The following is a 17,012-nucleotide window of genomic DNA, read 5'->3' as shown; positions in this document are numbered from 1 at the left end:
TGGAGTGTATGAGGGCAATGCAGGCATGGAAGGCCCCAGATACGTTTCCGGTGGAGTTGTATAAGAAGTTCGGGCAGGGGTTTGTGGATTGGTACCAGCTGCTGTATAGGGCGCCGGCAGCAAGCTTGCGGACGAACCGGGTGAGCTTGGGGTATTTTGGGTTACAACGTGGAACAAGACAGGGGTGCCGGCACTCCCCGTTGCTTTTTGCCCAGGCGATAGAACCACTGGCAATGGCGCTTAGAGCGTTGAGGGGGATTGTGTGGTGTGGGAAGGTCGAGCACAAGGTCGCGCTGCATGCAGGTGACCTGTTGTTGTATATCTCGGACCCACATGAGGGGGGCATTGGTGGGATCATGAGCATTCTGGAGGATTTTGGCCGGTTTTCTGGATACAGACTTAACTAGGGAAAGAGTGAGGTGTTCTCGATTGAGACCAGTGTGCAAGAGCGGAGGTTGGGAGAGCTACTGTTCAAGATGGTGGGGTGAGTTTCAGGTACCTGGGCATCCAGTTGGCACAGGGATGGGCACTGCTGCATAAGCTGAATCTGGCTCGATTGGTGGAGCAGGTGAAAGGGATTTCAAGCGGTGGGATGTGTTGCCATTGTCGTTGGAGAGGCGGGTGCAGACAATGGAAATGGCGGTGCTGCCACGACTCCAGTTTGCATTTCAGAACCTCCCAACCTTCAGTCCAACATCATTTTAAGGCGGCCAAAGTCCTTGGGTTTGGGGGTTTGTGTGGGCAGGGAAAACCCCACAGGTCAAGAAGGTGGTCTTGGAGCGGGGGCGGGACTGGTGTTGCCAAATATAGTGAATCATTACTGGGCAGTCAACATCGCTACGGTGAGGAAGAGGGGGCGGATGGAGGTGGTCTTCTGCAGGGGAACATGTTTAGGGGTAGTGCTGATAGTGTCTCTGCCGTTCTTGCCGGCCATGGCCACAAGCCCAGTGGTGGTGTCAGTCTCGAAGGTATGGAGGCAGCATCTAAGGCTAGAAGGTGCCTTGGTGTGAAGAGAGGAATATGGCTGGATGCGAGGTTTCGGGGGTGACAGCAGACAGGGCTTGAGCAGTTTAGGGACCTGTTTGTCAAGGTGAACTTCAAGACCTGAAGGAGGAATAAGAGTTGCCCAGCAGCAATGGATTTAGATACTTACAGGTCCAGGACTTGTCGTCCCCGAGATTGCGGGTTAATGTGCTGTCGAGGGAGGGAGTAGGTGAGGGGAAGGTATCCGAGATTTATAAGGAGCTGGTAGACTGGGAGGAAGCCCTGATAGGAGAAATTAAAACAGAAGGGGTTCTGGCAGGGATTTGCGGACGTAATGTCTGAGGTGTTGAGGATGAAAGTGGCCCCGAGCCCAGAGGTAGCGATATTTGGGGTGTTGGAAGACCCGGGAGTCCAGGGGGCGAGAGAGGCCGATATCTTGGCCTTTGCCTCCCGGATAACCCGGAGACGGGTTTTGCTTGGTTGGAGGGACTCGGAGCCACCAAAATCGAGGGGTGTCTATGAATGACCTGGCGGAATTCGTGAAGTTCGAAAAGATTAAGTTTGTCTCGAGAGGGTCGGTTGATGGGTTCATCCGGAGGCGGAAGCCATTCGTTGACTTCTTTTAGGCGGATTGAGAGGTGTGCGTGTTTGGGGGGGGGGGGGGGTGCATTTTCACAGTTTTTTGAGGGGAAATTGCTTTTGAACCAAAGCAAACCAAATCCAATCTGCATTTTTAACTTAATAAGCACAAGCATCAAAAGTGGCTGAAAATGCAAATTCCAGAAGATGGAGAGGAGATTATTCTTGCACACATTCCATACCTCAACACTGATTAATCTTTCCTTAGCAGATCCTAGTTCTTCATTTTTTGCTCTGATTTCTTTCAACTGTTCACCTACAAAAGGAAAAAAGATATTGTAATCATGAAAAAGTCCTTAAATAAGTGAAGGAAAAAATTTCTATACTTCCTACTCAGGAAGGGCCAGTCTTCAATGCAAAGAATTTATTAATTCGATAATACTCGGTTCAAAACGTTGCAACAAACTCACAACACGACATGGTAATTATTTTCCACACTGTTGGCATAAATTAATCTCCTAAAGACTTAGGTTGTCATTTTTAAAAAAAACTTAATATATGCAGCAATACTTACGAAGTGCAGAAAGTTCCTCACGCAGCCGTTGACATTCTTGCATCTCTGACACTAATTTTTCTTGTCCCTGGGTTAGTCGTTTCTCCACTTCAAAATACTGTTGCTCTGAAATATTAAAAACAGAACTTGTACTTTTAGTGCAACTGTTAAGGTCCACAGTCACCGTGTATTTGACTAGATGACTGGTTACGGTTCGGACAAGCGATCTGGGTAGCTGCATTACACGTAACAGAATTTACCACCTATGTACCACATTTTCCATTAAAGTTCCAGGCTATAAAATGATAACCTCCAAGGAAATCCAAGCAATGAAATACAACAAATCATAACCTAAAATATGATCAACACAAATAAAAGTTCACAGCAGAAACTATTAAGACATTTTCATCAAGTCCAATTCTGATGCAGACTAGTGAAAAAAAATTCTGACTTACAAAAGAACTGCAAGCAATATTCAATTTACAGAAATGCAAAATCAGAGCAAGTAGAATCCAGCAGCAGCAATTATTTTAATTTGTTAATAATTTTCAGCACCAGGGCAGCCCTGGCAGTTATGTCAAATTCCTGGTGGACATTTGAACTGTTGAATACTGGTTCATTATATCCGAATAGCCTCAACCACTTTAGAGAGCAGTTAACAATCTACTACATTGAAGGATCGCCGGGTGCGGCGATGACCAGCTGAGTCGCACGTTTCGGCAGCTCCCTGTGAAACGGACTTTTGGGCTCTTGATAGGAGCCCCAACGGCAATTTTAACGGCTGAAAACACCGTGCGGTAAACCAGAAGGGTGTTCCCCCTGGACACGGATGGAAAAAGGAGAGGAAAGTGGCCGGATTGCAGCGGATCCTTTGGAACAACGGCAAGGAAGGCAAGCAGAAACCAAGATGGCGTCGGAAGGTGGCAGTTTCATATGGGGCCCTGAACAACAAGAGTTTTTGAAACGCTGCGTGGAGGAGATAAAAAAGGAAATGAAGAAAGAGTTGTTGGCCCCGATATTACAGGCGATTGAAGGGCTGAAAGAGGAACAAAAGACCCAGGAGCAGGAGCTTCGGGTCGTGAAGGCGAAAGCAGCAGAGAATGAAAACGACATACAGGGCCTGGTGGTGAAGTCGGAGATACAGGAGGCACACCAGAAACGATCTGTGGAGAGGTTGGAGGCACTGGAAAATAACGCAAGGAGGAATAACTTGAGGATTCTTGGCCTTCCTGAAGGTGTGGAGGGGGCGGACGTCGGGGCATATGTGAGCACGATGCTGCACTCGTTAATGGGAGTGGAGGCCCCGACGGGTCCGTTGGAGGTGGAGGGAGCATACCGAGTTATGGTGCGAGGACCGAGAGCAGGAGAAGCTCCCAGAGCCATAGTGGTGAGATTTCTCCGTTTTAAGGATAGAGAAATGGTCCTTAGATCATAGTTATCATAGAATTTACAGTGCAGAAGGAGGCCATTCAGCCCATCGAGTCTGCACCGGCTCCTGGAAAGAGCCCCCCACCCAAGGTCAACACCGCCACCCCATCCCCACAACCCAGCAATCCCACCCAACACTAAGGGCAATTTTGGACACTAAGGGCAATTTATCAAGGCCAATCCACCTAACCCGCACATCTTTGGACTGTGGGAGGAAACCGGAGCACTTGGAGGAAACCCACGCACACACGGGGAGGATGTGCAGACTCCGCACAGACAGTGACCCAAGCCAGAATCGAACCTGGGACCCTGGAGCTGTGAAGCAATTGTGCTATCCACAAGGCTACCGTGCTGCCCGTAGATGGGCGAAGAAAACTCGGTGTAGTAAATGGGAGAACGCGGTGATCCGCGTCTATCAAGATTGGAGTGCGGAGGTGGCGAGAAGGAGGGCAAGCTTTAATCGGGCCAAAGCGGTACTTCACAAAAAAAAGATAAAGTTTGGAATGCTGCAACCGGCAAGACTGTGGGTCACATATCAAGGGAGGCACCACTACTTTGAGACGGCGGATGAAGCGTGGACTTTTATTGTAGAAGAAAAATTGGAATGATTGGACTACGAAAATGAACGTTTGGACAAAGTGGTGGGACGAGTGGGGGGGGGGGGGGGGCGAAGAGGGATTGTATGATTAATCCTGCGGTATGGTAACTTTTCTTTCTCCCACAGGTGGTGATGGGGGGAGGTGGGGAGGGAGAGGAGATGGGGCGTTGGCCATGGGAGGCGGGGCCGAGGGAGAGGCGCGGGCTTGGTTCCCGCGCTATGATAATTATGGCGGGAATAGAGAAGCAGGAAGGAGGGGGCGCCGCACGTGGCGAGCCGTGATCACGGGGGGGAAGCCGAGGTCAGCCAGAGTTTGCTGACTTCTGGGAGCAACATGGGGGGAGTAATCACGCTAGCGGGGGGGGGGGGGGGGGAATTACTGGGTTGCTGCTGCTGGGGAAAGGGGGGAGTGGGTGCGGGAAAGGATGGGCGGGGGGGCACCGTCTGGGAGAAATACAGCCGCGTGGGAACTGGGCGAGAAGCTGGAAAAAGATGATGGCTAACCGGCAAGGGGGGGGGGGGGGGGGGGGGGGGTGGGAAGCCCCCCAACTCGGCTGATCACGTGGAACGTGAGGGGGCTTAACGGGCCGATAAAGAGGGCACGAGTACTCGCACACCTTCAGAAACTTAAAGCAGATGTGGTCATGTTACAGGAAACGCACCTGAAACTGATGGATCAGGTTAGGTTGCGCAAAGGATGGGTAGGCCAGGTGTTCCATTCGGGGCTGGATGCGAAAAACAGGGGGGTGGCTATATTAGTGGGGAAGCGGGTAATGTTCGAGGCAAAGACTATAGTGGCGGATAACGGGGGCAGATACGTGATGGTGAGTGGCAAATTACAGGGAGAGATGGTGGTGTTGGTAAACGTGTATGCCCCGAATTGGGACGATGCTAATTTTATGAGGCGAATGCTAGGACGCATCCCAGACCTAGAGACCGGAAAGCTGATAATGGGGGGAGACTTTAACACGGTGTTGGAACCAAGGCTGGATAGGTCGAAGTCCAGGACTGGTAGGAGGCCGGCAGCAGCCAAGGTGCTTAAGGATTTTATGGAGCAGATGGGAGGGGTGGACCCGTGGAGATTCAGTAGACCTAGGAGTAAGGAGTTCTCGTTTTTCTCCTATGTCCATAAAGTCTATTCACGCATAGACTTTTTTGTGTTGGGTAGGGCATTGATCCCGAGGGTGAGGGGAACGGAATATACGGCTATAGCCATTTCGGATCATGCCCCACACTGGGTAGACTTGGAGATAGGGGAGGAAACAAGAGGGCGTCCACCCTGGAGAATGGATATGGGACTAATGGAGGATGAGGGGGTGTGCTTAAGGGTGAGGGGATGCATTGAAAAGTACTTGGAACTCAATGACAATGGGGAGGTTCAGGTGGGAGTGGTCTGGGAGGCGTTGAAGGCGGTGGTTAGGGGGGAGCTGATATCAATAAGGACACATAAAGGGAAGCAGGAGAGTAAGGAACGGGAGCGGTTGTTGCAAGAACTTTTGAGGGTGGACAGACAGTATGCGGAAGCACCGGAGGAGGGACTGTATAGGGAAAGGCAAAGGCTGCATGTGGAATTTGACTTGCTGACCACAGGCACTGCAGAGGCACAATGGAGGAAGGCGCAGGGTGTACAGTATGAATATGGAGAGAAGGCGAGCAGATTGCTGGCACACCAATTGAGGAAAAGGGGAGCAGCGAGGGAAATAGGGGGGGTGAGAGACGAAGATGGAGAGACGGAGCAGGGAGCGGAGAGAGTGAATGAAGTGTTTAAGACATTTTATAAAAAATTGTATGAAGCTCAACCCCCGGATGGGAGGGAGAGAATGATGGAGTTTTTGGATCGGCTGGAAATTCCCAAGGTGGAAGAGCAGGAAAGGATGGGATTGGGAGCACAGATCACGGTAGAAGAAGTGGTGAAAGGAATTAGGAACATGCAGACGGGAAAGGCCCCGGGACCGGACGGATTCCCAGTTGAATTTTACAGAAAATATTTGGACTTGCTCGCCCCGCTACTGACGAGGACCTTCAACGAGGCAAAGGAAAGGGGACAACTGCCCCCGACTATGTCAGAAGCAACGATATCGCTTCTTTTAAAGAAGGAAAAGGATCCGCTACAATGCGGGTCCTACAGACCAATCTCCCTCCTCAATGTAGATGCCAAGGTCTTGGCCAAGGTAATGGCAATGAGAATAGAGGAATGTGTCCCGGGGGTGGTTCATGAGGACCAAACTGGGTTTGTGAAGGGGAGACAGCTGAACACGAACATACGGAGGTTGTTAGGGGTAATGATGATGGCCCCACCAGAGGGTGAAACGGAGATAGTAGTGGCGATGGATGCCGAGAAAGCATTTGATAGAGTGGAGTGGGATTATCTGTGGGAGGTGTTGAGGAGATTTGGGTTCGGAGAGGGGTATGTTAGATGGGTGCAGCTGTTGTATAGGGCCCCAGTGGCGAGTGTGGTCACGAATGGACGGGGATCGGCATATTTTCGGCTCCATAGAGGGACAAGGCAGGGATGTCCTCTGTCCCCATTACTGTTTGCACTGGCGATTGAGCCCCTGGCGATAGCGCTGAGAGGTTCCAAGGGATGGAGGGGAATACTTAGGGGAGGAGAAGAACACCGGGTATCTTTATATGCGGATGATCTGCTACTATATGTGGCGGATCCAGCGGAGGGGATGCCAGAAATAATGCGGATACTTGGGGAGTTTGGGGATTTTTCAGGGTATAAATTGAACATGGGGAAGAGTGAGCTGTTTGTGGTGCATCCAGGGGAGCAGAGTAGAGAAATAGAAGACCTACCGTTGAGGAAGGTAACAAGAGACTTTCATTACCTGGGGATCCAGATAGCTAAGAATTGGGGCACATTGCACAGGCTAAATTTGACGCGGTTGGTGGAACAGATGGAGGAAGATTTCAAGAGATGGGATATGGTAGCATTGTCAATGGCAGGGAGGGTGCAGGCAGTTAAGATGGTGGTCCTCCCGAGATTCCTTTTTGTTTCAGTGTCTCCCGGTGGTGATCACGAAGGCTTTTTTCAAAAGGATAGAAAAGAGTATCATGGGTTTTGTTTGGGCCGGGAAGACTCCGAGAGTGAGGAAGGGATTCTTACAGCGTAGTAGGGATAGGGGGGGGGGCTGGCACTACCGAGCCTAAGTGAGTATTATTGGGCCGCTAATATTTCAATGGTGAGTAAGTGGATGGGAGAGGAGGAAGGAGCGGCGTGGAAGAGATTAGAGAGGGCGTCCTGTAGGGGGACCAGCCTGCAGGCTATGGTGACAGCCCCATTGCCGTTCTCACCAAGGAACTATACCACGAGTCCGGTGGTGGTAGCTACACTGAAGATTTGGGGACAGTGGAGACGACATAGGGGAAAGACCGGAGCACTGGGGGGGGTCCCCGATAAGAAACAACCATAGGTTTGCCCCGGGGGGAATGGATGGGGGATATGGAATGTGGCAAAGAGCAGGTATAACGCAATTGAAAGATCTATTTGTGGATGGGAAGTTTGCGAGTCTGGGAGCGCTGACCGAGAAATATGGGTTGCCCCAAGGGAATGCATTCAGGTACATGCAATTGAGGGCTTTTGCGAGGCAGCAGGTGAGGGAATTCCCGCAGCTCCCGACACAAGAGGTGCAGGACAGAGTCATCTCAAAGAAATGGGTGGGGGACGGTAAGGTGTCGGATATATATATATAGGGAAATGAGAGACGAAGGGGAGACTATGATGGACGAACTAAAAGGGAAATGGGAAGAAGAGCTAGGGGAGGAGATTGAGGAGGGGATGTGGGCAGATGCCCTAAACAGGGTAAACTCGTCGTCCTCGTGCGCCAGGCTAAGCCTGATTCAGTTTAAGGTATTACACAGGGCACATATGACTGGAACACGGCTCAGTAAATTTTTTGGGGTGGAGGATAGGTGTGCGAGGTGCTCGAGAAGCCCAGCGAATCATACCCATATGTTTTGGTCATGCCCGGCACTACAGGGGTTTTGGATGGGGGTGACAAAGGTGCTTTCGAAAGTAGTAGGAGTCCGGGTCGAACCAAGCTGGGGGTTGGCTATATTTGGGGTTGCACAAGAGCCGGGAGTGCAGGAGGCGAAAGAGGCCGATGTTTTGGCCTTTGCGTCCCTAGTAGCCCGGCGCAGAATATTGCTAATGTGGAAAGAAGCCAAGCCCCCGGGGGTGGAGACCTGGATAAATGATATGGCGGGGTTCATAAAGTTAGAGCGGATTAAGTTCGTCCTAAGGGGGTCGGCTCAAGGGTTTACTAGGCGGTGGCAACCGTTCGTCGAATATCTTGCGGAAAGATAGATAGGGGAGAACAAAGAAGGCAGCAGCAGCGGCCCAGGACTTGGGGGGGGGGGGGGGGGGTGGCCTGAGACAAGGCAGTTGCCAATTAGGGCTAGTTTTTATTTTTTGTTATTTAATATTTATTTATTTGTTGTTGTTTTTGTTTAAATTTAAAAAAGGTCATTATTATCTGTATTGTTACAATGTTGTGTAAAGGATGCACAATGTACTGTGTTGGTTGACCAAAAATTTTCAATAAAATATTATTTAAAAAAAAACAATCTACTACATTGGTATGGAGGATCACATTGGTGAGATTGTATAAGCATGGCATACTGCTTTGTCTAACATGTGTAGCCATCTGGGATGGCCACTTCCCAATTACAAAATGGGTCACTTTGCAAAGATTGCAGGGAAAATGGACAATACTGAGAAAACAAGCAGGTTCAGGGTTTGTCTGCATATTGGAGCCGCAGCTCCCAAGCCAGACCAAAACTGCAAATCCATTAGCATACTAATGGCCCATCTCCAGGAACAAAAGAGTAACATTTGGGTAACCGATACGAAGGCAGACACCCCGGCAGAACAAAGCAGGCCAACGGCCACCTAGGACCCCTGCCCAGCCATCAGGGGACCCACCCCTTTATTGGAGGAAATCGATAGGAACAATCGGAAAAAGGCCCAATTAATTGGGGCAAAGTTCAAGGCCCGCCCAAAAGCGTGCGAAGCCCCTTTTGGGTACAAGAAAGATCCCCCAGGAGAGAATCGTTCTCTTGGCTCCAGCTCTCACCGAGGAGAGACCTGCCCAACAGCTGCACCAGAACAAGTAAATCCAAAGTCAACGCGCGCTACCAGACAGACGACCGTAGCTGTTCCCCTTCACCACTTCGACCCCAGCAGCCTCAGAACTGACTGAGTGGGCGCCCGAAGCTAAGTATAGGCTTTTGCAGTAGTGGTAGTTTAGTCTATAGTATTTGTGCATGAGTATATTTAACTGTGTGTGTATTTGACTTTGAACTAACTAACTGGTGTATAGAGTCTTTGATCAGTATTCAATTTGAACCTTGTAGCGGTATCGAAAGATAACTGGCGACTCGAGAGCAAACTTAATTAGAATTAAGGAAGGCAACCATATTGACTGCCATATTCAGAGCCAAATAAAGAGAGAACACAATTAGCAACACCGAGACATTAGCCAGCACATTGGGGGGGTTACAATAATCCAACAGCTGCATGGTCACATTTACCAATAACAGCTTTTAAATACTCAAACCGTAATCATTTAATCCACATTCTTTGCATGGCAACATAACTAGTTGTACTACCATATACATTGAATATTACAAACTGGGGCGGCATGAGGCGCAGTGGATAGCACTGGGACTGCGATGCTGAGGACCCAGGTTCGAATCCCGGCCCTGGGTCACTGTCCGTGTGGAGTTTGCACATTCTCCCCATGTCTGCATGGGTTTCACCCCCACAACCCAAAGATGTGCAGGTTAGGTGGACTGGCCACACTAAATTCCCCCTTAATTGGAAAAAATTAATTAATAATTGGGTAATCTAAATTTATATATATAAAAAAAGATTACAAACTGGACTTGCGGTGGCGTCATGTAGGAACAAGTCGCACATTGGGTGGCTCCTGCTCGAGGCTTGTTTTTTTCTTAAGAGTTTAATGCCCGCTCCCAGGGCAATTGTTTGACAATCAAGTGTAAGAAGGAGTAAGGAAGGAGGAATACGTTGAAAAAACAAAAGAAAACCACAGTGAAGAAGGGAGAGAGTGAGGGTTCGCCGACGAGTGAAAGGGTCAGCCTGGAAGCTGGCAAGATGGTGGAGACTGAGTCGCTGGGGCCGCACTGCTTACGGCAGAAAAGATGACGGCTTTAGAACCGGGGAAGCAGTTCGCAAAGCACATGGAGGTGGAGGCAGGAGATGATGGTGGCTTTGAAGATGTTGGTGGAGGAGGCAATTGCCCCGGTGAAGGTAGCTGTGTCGAAGGCATCTGCCGAGGTGCGGGAGCTGGTTGAGAAAATAATGGGAATGGAGGAAACCATTCGAGGCACAGCGATCACCAAATCTCGATGGGGGAGGAGCGGCAGAGGGTGGTCGAGGCCAACAAAAGGGCTGCGAGCTAAATTGGAGGATCTGGAAAATAGATCAAGGCGACAAAATTTGAGGATCATTGATCTGCCTGAAAGGGTGGAGGGCCGTGAGGCCAACTGACTAGTTTGCCAAGATGTTGGTGGAGTTAATGGGGGAGGGAGAGGATCCTTCCCAGTACGAACTGGACTAGGATCGTCAGTCGTTGAGGCCTACACCAAAGGCGAATGAACCACCAAGAGCAGTGGTTGTTTGCTTGAACTGGTACCATGTGAAGGGGAAGGTCTTGAGTTGGGCGAAGCAGAAGCGGGAGGCGCAATGGGCTGGAGCTGGTGTACGTATTCACCTGGACTTAACTGTGGAGCTAGCAAGCGGCCTTCAGCATTGTATAACAGTGGGGTGCGGTTCGGCATAGTGTACCCAGCGAATTTGAGGGTGACCTACAACTCCAAAGACCTTTACTTTGAGATGGTGGAAACGGCGGAGGCGTTTGTGAAGGCGGAATTGGGGCAGAAGTGAGGAATGGGGCTGAGGACTGGTCTTGGACCGAGGGGAGGGAGTTGGAAGAGTGTACATAGTTCTATTGTTTTTTACTTCACGCTGTAGGTAAATGGGGTAGAGTTGCTGTTTTGGATAAGGCAAGAGGGGCCGGGGGGGGGGGGTTCTATCTTTGTTTTTTGTAGCAACTTTTTTTCTGTATGTTTGGGTTTATGTTTGTTTGATGCGGGTATGTATTTTCTTGCCGTTTTCCTGGGACCGGGCGGAGGGCTTGGGCAGGGACATCCGCACTAGCAAGCTTAGGTCAGCTAGTGACCGGAGGTGTGGTGGGGGGGGGCAGGCAGACATTGGAGCCTGGTGAGCAGGATTCAATGGGTGGAACGCGAGGGGGTTGGGAGGACCAGTGAAGAGGTCAAGAGCATCTAAAAAGTATAAAGGCCGATGTGGTTATGTTACATGAGACTCATTTGAGGACGAAGGATCAAGTGAGACTCAGCAAGGGCTAGGTAAGCCAAGTGTTTCATTTGTGGTTTCACAGCAGGGCGCGGGGGGGTAGTGGTTTCGGTCAGTAAGAGTGAGGTTCAAGGTGTAGAAGGTGGTGGGGGACCAGGGGGTTAGATATGTGATAGTAACAGGGGCATTGGAGGAGAGATTGGTGGCATTGGCAAGTATGTATGGCCCTAACTGGGATGGATGTAGGGTTCATGAGGAAGGTACGTGGAGCCATTCCGGACTTGGATTCACACAAGCTGATAGTGGGTGGGGAATGGAACTTTGTGCAGGAGCCAAGGTTGGACAGGTCTCAGCCTCTCTTGCTTGCCCAGACTGGGAAGGTGGAGATTCTTGCATCCGAGGGAGTGGGCGTATTCATTTTTCTCCTCGATCCACAAGGTTTATTCGAGGATAGATTTTTTTCTGGTAGGGAAGGCACTGTTGGCTGGGGTTAAGGGATCAGAGTATTCGCCGATAGCAATTTCGAATCACATTGGGTGGACATGGTCTTGGAGAGGGGGACAGTGCAGAGGCCGGGGTGGAGATTGGATGTCGGGTTGCTGGGGGATCAAAGTTTTTGTGACAAGAGGGTAATTGAGGAGTACATGGCTTTTAACTGCATGGGGGAGGTATCGCAGGCACTGCTATGGGAGGCTCTGATGCCGGTGTTAAGGGGGTATATCGTGGATAAAGCGGAGAGGGGGAGCAGCAAAGGTTGATAGATGAGATGTTGGAGGTGGACAGACGGTACGCAGAGGATGCAGATCCAGCATTTTTAGATAGGAGGGAGCTACAGGCTAGTTTTAATCGGTTTTCCATGGGGAAGGCGGTGCGCCAATTGAGGTGGGTGAGGGGAGCAGTTTATGAGCATGGGGAGAAGGCTTGCTGGCAGGCCAACTTCGGAGGGAGGCGACAGTGAGGGAAATTGTCCAGGTGCGGGATATGACGGAGAAATTGGTGGTGGCACTGAACCAGATCAACAGGGTGATTGAGGAGTTCTATGAAACTTTATATCGGTCGGAGGCACGGCGGGAGGATCGGGGGTTGCGGGAATTTCTGGACGTACGAGGTTGGGGAGGAGGATAGGGCCACATTGGTGGGGTCGGTAGGGGAACAGGTGATAAAGGAGGCAATTGGGAGGATGCAGCCGGAGAAGGTGGCAGGACCAAATGGGTTCCCAGTGGAGCAAGAAATTTAAGGACAAGTTGGCGCCGCTGATGGTGGGGATGTTTGAGAAGGCGATAGCGAAGGGGGTGCTGCCACAGAATTTGGGGCAGCCCTCAATTTCCTTTCTGCTGAAGAAGGATAAGGACCTGACAGAGTGTGGGCCATACAGGCCATATCGCTACGGAATGTGGATGCAAAGATATTGCCGAAGTATCTGACAGTTAGGTTGGCGGGGTGCCTTCCGAAGGTCATTGGTGAAGGCCAGACAGGGTTCGTGAAAAGGAGGCAGCTATTCTCGAATATTAGGAGGGTGCTAAATGTAGTTATGATGCTGGCTGAGGGAAAGGAGACAGAAGTGGTGGTTGTGCTGGACACAGAAAAGGCATTTGATCGGGTAGAGTGAAGGTATTTGACTGCGGTACTAGAGAGGTTTGGGATCGAGCCGAGGTTTGTGGAGTGGGTATGGTTATTATATCAGGAACCGAGGTGGAGCGTTCGCATAAATAATATGAATTTGGTGCACTTCGCACAGCAGCGGGAGACCAGGTTGGGGTGTCCTATGTCCCCTCTGTTATTTGCGCTCGCGATTGAGCTTTTGGCCATCATGCTTAGGAGCTCGGGGGTGTGGAAGGGAATAGTGCAGGGGTGGAACATAGGGTGCCTCTGTATGCAGTTGATTTATTACGGTATATGTCAGAATCGAGTGCGTCGATGGGGGGCATATTGGAGCTTCCCCAAATGTTTGGGTCCTTATCGGGGCATAGAATAAACCTGGAAAAAAGTGAATCCTTTGTGGTGTCCCAGCTGAGTTTTGGGGCAGAGGCGCTTCCATTCCACAGGGCGGTAACCCACTTTAGATATTTGGGGGGGGGTGCAGGTGGCGTGGGACTGGGGGGCTCCGTGGTGCGGGACTGGGGGGCTCCGTAGGTACATTCTTACTAGTTTGGTGGGGAGGGTGAAAGCTAATTTGACAAGGTGGGATAGTCTCCCTCTGTCGCTGGCATCTCAGATGCAGGTGATTAAATGTTTGTTTTGCTGCGATTTGTCTTTATTTCAGTGCTTGCCAATACTTTTGCTGAAGGGTTTATCTGGGGGTGGGGGAGAAGAGAGAGAAAGAAAGAGAGAGCGAAAGGGAGAGAGAGAGAGTGAAAGGGAGAGAGAGAGAGCGAAAGGGAGAGAGAGAGAGCGAAAGGGAGAGAGAGAGAGCGAAAGGGAGAGAGAGAGAGCGAAAGGGAGAGAGAGAGAGCGAAAGGGAGAGAGAGAGCGAGAGCGAAAGGGAGAGAGAGAGCGAGAGCGAAAGGGAGAGAGAGAGAGAGAGCGAAAGGGAGAGAGAGAGCGAAAGGGAGAGAGAGAGCGAAAGGGAGAGAGAGAGCGAGAGCGAAAGGGAGAGAGAGAGCGAGAGCGAAAGGGAGAGAGAGAGCGAGAGCGAAAGGGAGAGAGAGAGCGAGAGCGAAAGGGAGAGAGAGAGCGAGAGCGAAAGGGAGAGAGAGAGCGAGAGCGAAAGGGAGAGAGAGAGCGAGAGCGAAAGGGAGAGAGAGAGCGAGAGCGAAAGGGAGAGAGAGAGCGAGAGCGAAAGGGAGAGAGAGAGCGAGAGCGAAAGGGAGAGAGAGAGCGAGAGCGAAAGGGAGAGAGAGAGCGAGAGCGAAAGGGAGAGAGAGAGAGCGAGAGCGAAAGGGAGAGAGAGAGAGAGAGCGAAAGGGAGAGAGAGAGCGAGAGCGAAAGGGAGAGCGAGAGCGAGAGCGAGAGCAAAAGGGAGAGCGAGAGCGAGAGCGAAAGGGAGAGCGAGAGCGAGAGCGAAAGGGAGAGCGAGAGCGAGAGCGAAAGGGAGAGCGAGAGCGAAAGGGAGAGCGAGAGCGAAAGGGAGAGCGAGAGCGAAAGGGAGAGCGAGAGCGAAAGGGAGAGCGAGAGCGAAAGGGAGAGCGAGAGCGAAAGGGAGAGCGAGAGCGAAAGGGAGAGCGAGAGCGAAAGGGAGAGCGAGAGCGAAAGGGAGAGCGAGAGCGAAAGGGAGAGCGAGAGCGAAAGGGAGAGCGAGAGCGAAAGGGAGAGCGAGAGCGAAAGGGAGAGCGAGAGCGAAAGGGAGAGCGAGAGCGAAAGGGAGAGCGAGAGCGAAAGGGAGAGCGAGAGCGAAAGGGAGAGCGAGAGCGAAAGGGAGAGCGAGAGCGAAAGGGAGAGCGAGAGCGAAAGGGAGAGCGAGAGCGAAAGGGAGAGCGAGAGCGAAAGGGAGAGCGAGAGCGAAAGGGAGAGCGAGAGCGAAAGGGAGAGCGAGAGCGAAAGGGAGAGCGAGAGCGAAAGGGAGAGCGAGAGCGAAAGGGAGAGCGAGAGCGAAAGGGAGAGCGAGAGCGAAAGGGAGAGCGAGAGCGAAAGGGAGAGCGAGAGCGAAAGGGAGAGCGAGAGCGAAAGGGAGAGCGAGAGCGAAAGGGAGAGCGAGAGCGAAAGGGAGAGAGAGAGCGAAAGGGAGAGAGAGAGCGAAAGGGAGAGCGAGAGCGAAAGGGAGAGCGAGAGCGAAAGGGAGAGCGAGAGCGAAAGGGAGAGCGAGAGCGAAAGGGAGAGCGAGAGCGAAAGGGAGAGCGAGAGCGAAAGGGAGAGCGAGAGCGAAAGGGAGAGCGAGAGCGAAAGGGAGAGAGAGAGCGAAAGGGAGAGAGAGAGCGAAAGGGAGAGAGAGAGCGAAAGGGAGAGAGAGAGCGAAAGGGAGAGAGAGAGCGAAAGGGAGAGAGAGAGCGAAAGGGAGAGAGAGAGCGAAAGGGAGAGAGAGAGCAAAAGGGAGAGAGAGAGCAAAAGGGAGAGAGAGAGCAAAAGGGAGAGAGAGAGCAAAAGGGAGAGAGAGAGCAAAAGGGAGAGAGAGAGCAAAAGGGAGAGAGAGAGCAAAAGGGAGAGAGAGAGCAAAAGGGAGAGAGAGAGCAAAAGGGAGAGAGAGAGCAAAAGGGAGAGAGAGAGCGAAAGGGAGAGAGAGAGCGAAAGGGAGAGAGAGAGCGAAAGGGAGAGAGAGAGCGAAAGGGAGAGAGAGAGCGAAAGGGAGAGAGAGAGCGAAAGGGAGAGAGAGAGCGAAAGGGAGAGAGAGAGCGAAAGGGAGAGAGAGAGCGAAAGGGAGAGAGAGAGCGAAAGGGAGAGAGAGAGCGAAAGGGAGAGAGAGAGCGAAAGGGAGAGAGAGAGCGAAAGGGAGAGAGAGAGCGAAAGGGAGAGAGAGAGCGAAAGGGAGAGAGAGAGCGAAAGGGAGAGAGAGAGCGAAAGGGAGAGAGAGAGCGAAAGGGAGAGAGAGAGCGAAAGGGAGAGAGAGAGCGAAAGGGAGAGAGAGAGCGAAAGGGAGAGAGAGAGCGAAAGGGAGAGAGAGAGCGAAAGGGAGAGAGAGAGCGAAAGGGAGAGAGAGAGCGAAAGGGAGAGAGAGAGCGAAAGGGAGAGGGAGAGCGAAAGGGAGAGGGAGAGCGAAAGGGAGAGGGGGAGCGAAAGGGAGAGGGGGAGCGAAAGGGAGAGGGGGAGCGAAAGGGAGAGGGGGAGCGAAAGGGAGAGGGGGAGCGAAAGGGAGAGGGGGAGCGAAAGGGAGAGGGGGAGCGAAAGGGAGAGGGGGAGCGAAAGGGAGAGGGGGAGCGAAAGGGAGAGGGGGAGCGAAAGGGAGAGGGGGAGCGAAAGGGAGAGGGGGAGCGAAAGGGAGAGGGGGAGCGAAAGGGAGAGGGGGAGCGAAAGGGAGAGGGGGAACGAAAGGGAGAGGGGGAGCGAAAGGGAGAGGGGGAGCGAAAGGGAGAGGGGGAGCGAAAGGGAGAGGGGGAGCGAAAGGGAGAGGGGGAGCGAAAGGGAGAGGGGGAGCGAAAGGGAGAGGGGGAGCGAAAGGGAGAGGGGGAGCGAAAGGGAGAGGGGGAGCGAAAGGGAGAGGGGGAGCGAAAGGGAGAGGGGGAGCGAAAGGGAGAGGGGGAGCGAAAGGGAGAGGGGGAGCGAAAGGGAGAGGGGGAGCGAAAGGGAGAGGGGGAGCGAAAGGGAGAGGGGGAGCGAAAGGGAGAGGGGGAGCGAAAGGGAGAGGGGGAGCGAAAGGGAGAGGGGGAGCGAAAGGGAGAGGGGGAGCGAAAGGGAGAGGGGGAGCGAAAGGGAGAGGGGGAGCGAAAGGGAGAGGGGGAGCGAAAGGGAGAGGGGGAGCGAAAGGGAGAGGGGGAGCGAAAGGGAGAGGGGGAGCGAAAGGGAGAGGGGGAGCGAAAGGGAGAGGGGGAGCGAAAGGGAGAGGGGGAGCGAAAGGGAGAGGGGGAGCGAAAGGGAGAGAGAGAGCGAAAGGGAGAGAGAGAGCGAAAGGGAGAGAGAGAGCGAAAGGGAGAGAGAGAGCGAAAGGGAGAGAGAGAGCG

At 52.2% G+C, this 17,012-nt stretch overlaps 1 protein-coding gene across 1 annotated transcript in view; it reads right to left on the bottom strand.

Annotated features, from left to right (window-relative positions):
• tprb (translocated promoter region b, nuclear basket protein) overlaps nucleotides 1–17,012 on the bottom strand; it is a 243,904-nt gene that overhangs the window by 207,924 nt on the left and 18,968 nt on the right. Inside the window, exons 2-3 of the mRNA XM_072511248.1 lie at nucleotides 2,138–2,242; nucleotides 1,806–1,879 (exon numbers count right to left, since the gene is read on the bottom strand). Of these exons, the coding sequence (XP_072367349.1) occupies nucleotides 1,806–1,879; nucleotides 2,138–2,242 (179 nt within the window). The remainder of the gene's footprint in view (nucleotides 1–1,805; nucleotides 1,880–2,137; nucleotides 2,243–17,012) is intronic.

The sequence above is a fragment of the Scyliorhinus torazame genome, chromosome 7, assembly GCF_047496885.1.
Source record: "Scyliorhinus torazame isolate Kashiwa2021f chromosome 7, sScyTor2.1, whole genome shotgun sequence".
Lineage (NCBI taxonomy): Eukaryota > Metazoa > Chordata > Chondrichthyes > Carcharhiniformes > Scyliorhinidae > Scyliorhinus > Scyliorhinus torazame.
Note: the sequence above shows the minus strand (reverse complement) of the source record. Positions and strands in the feature narration are given on the sequence as shown.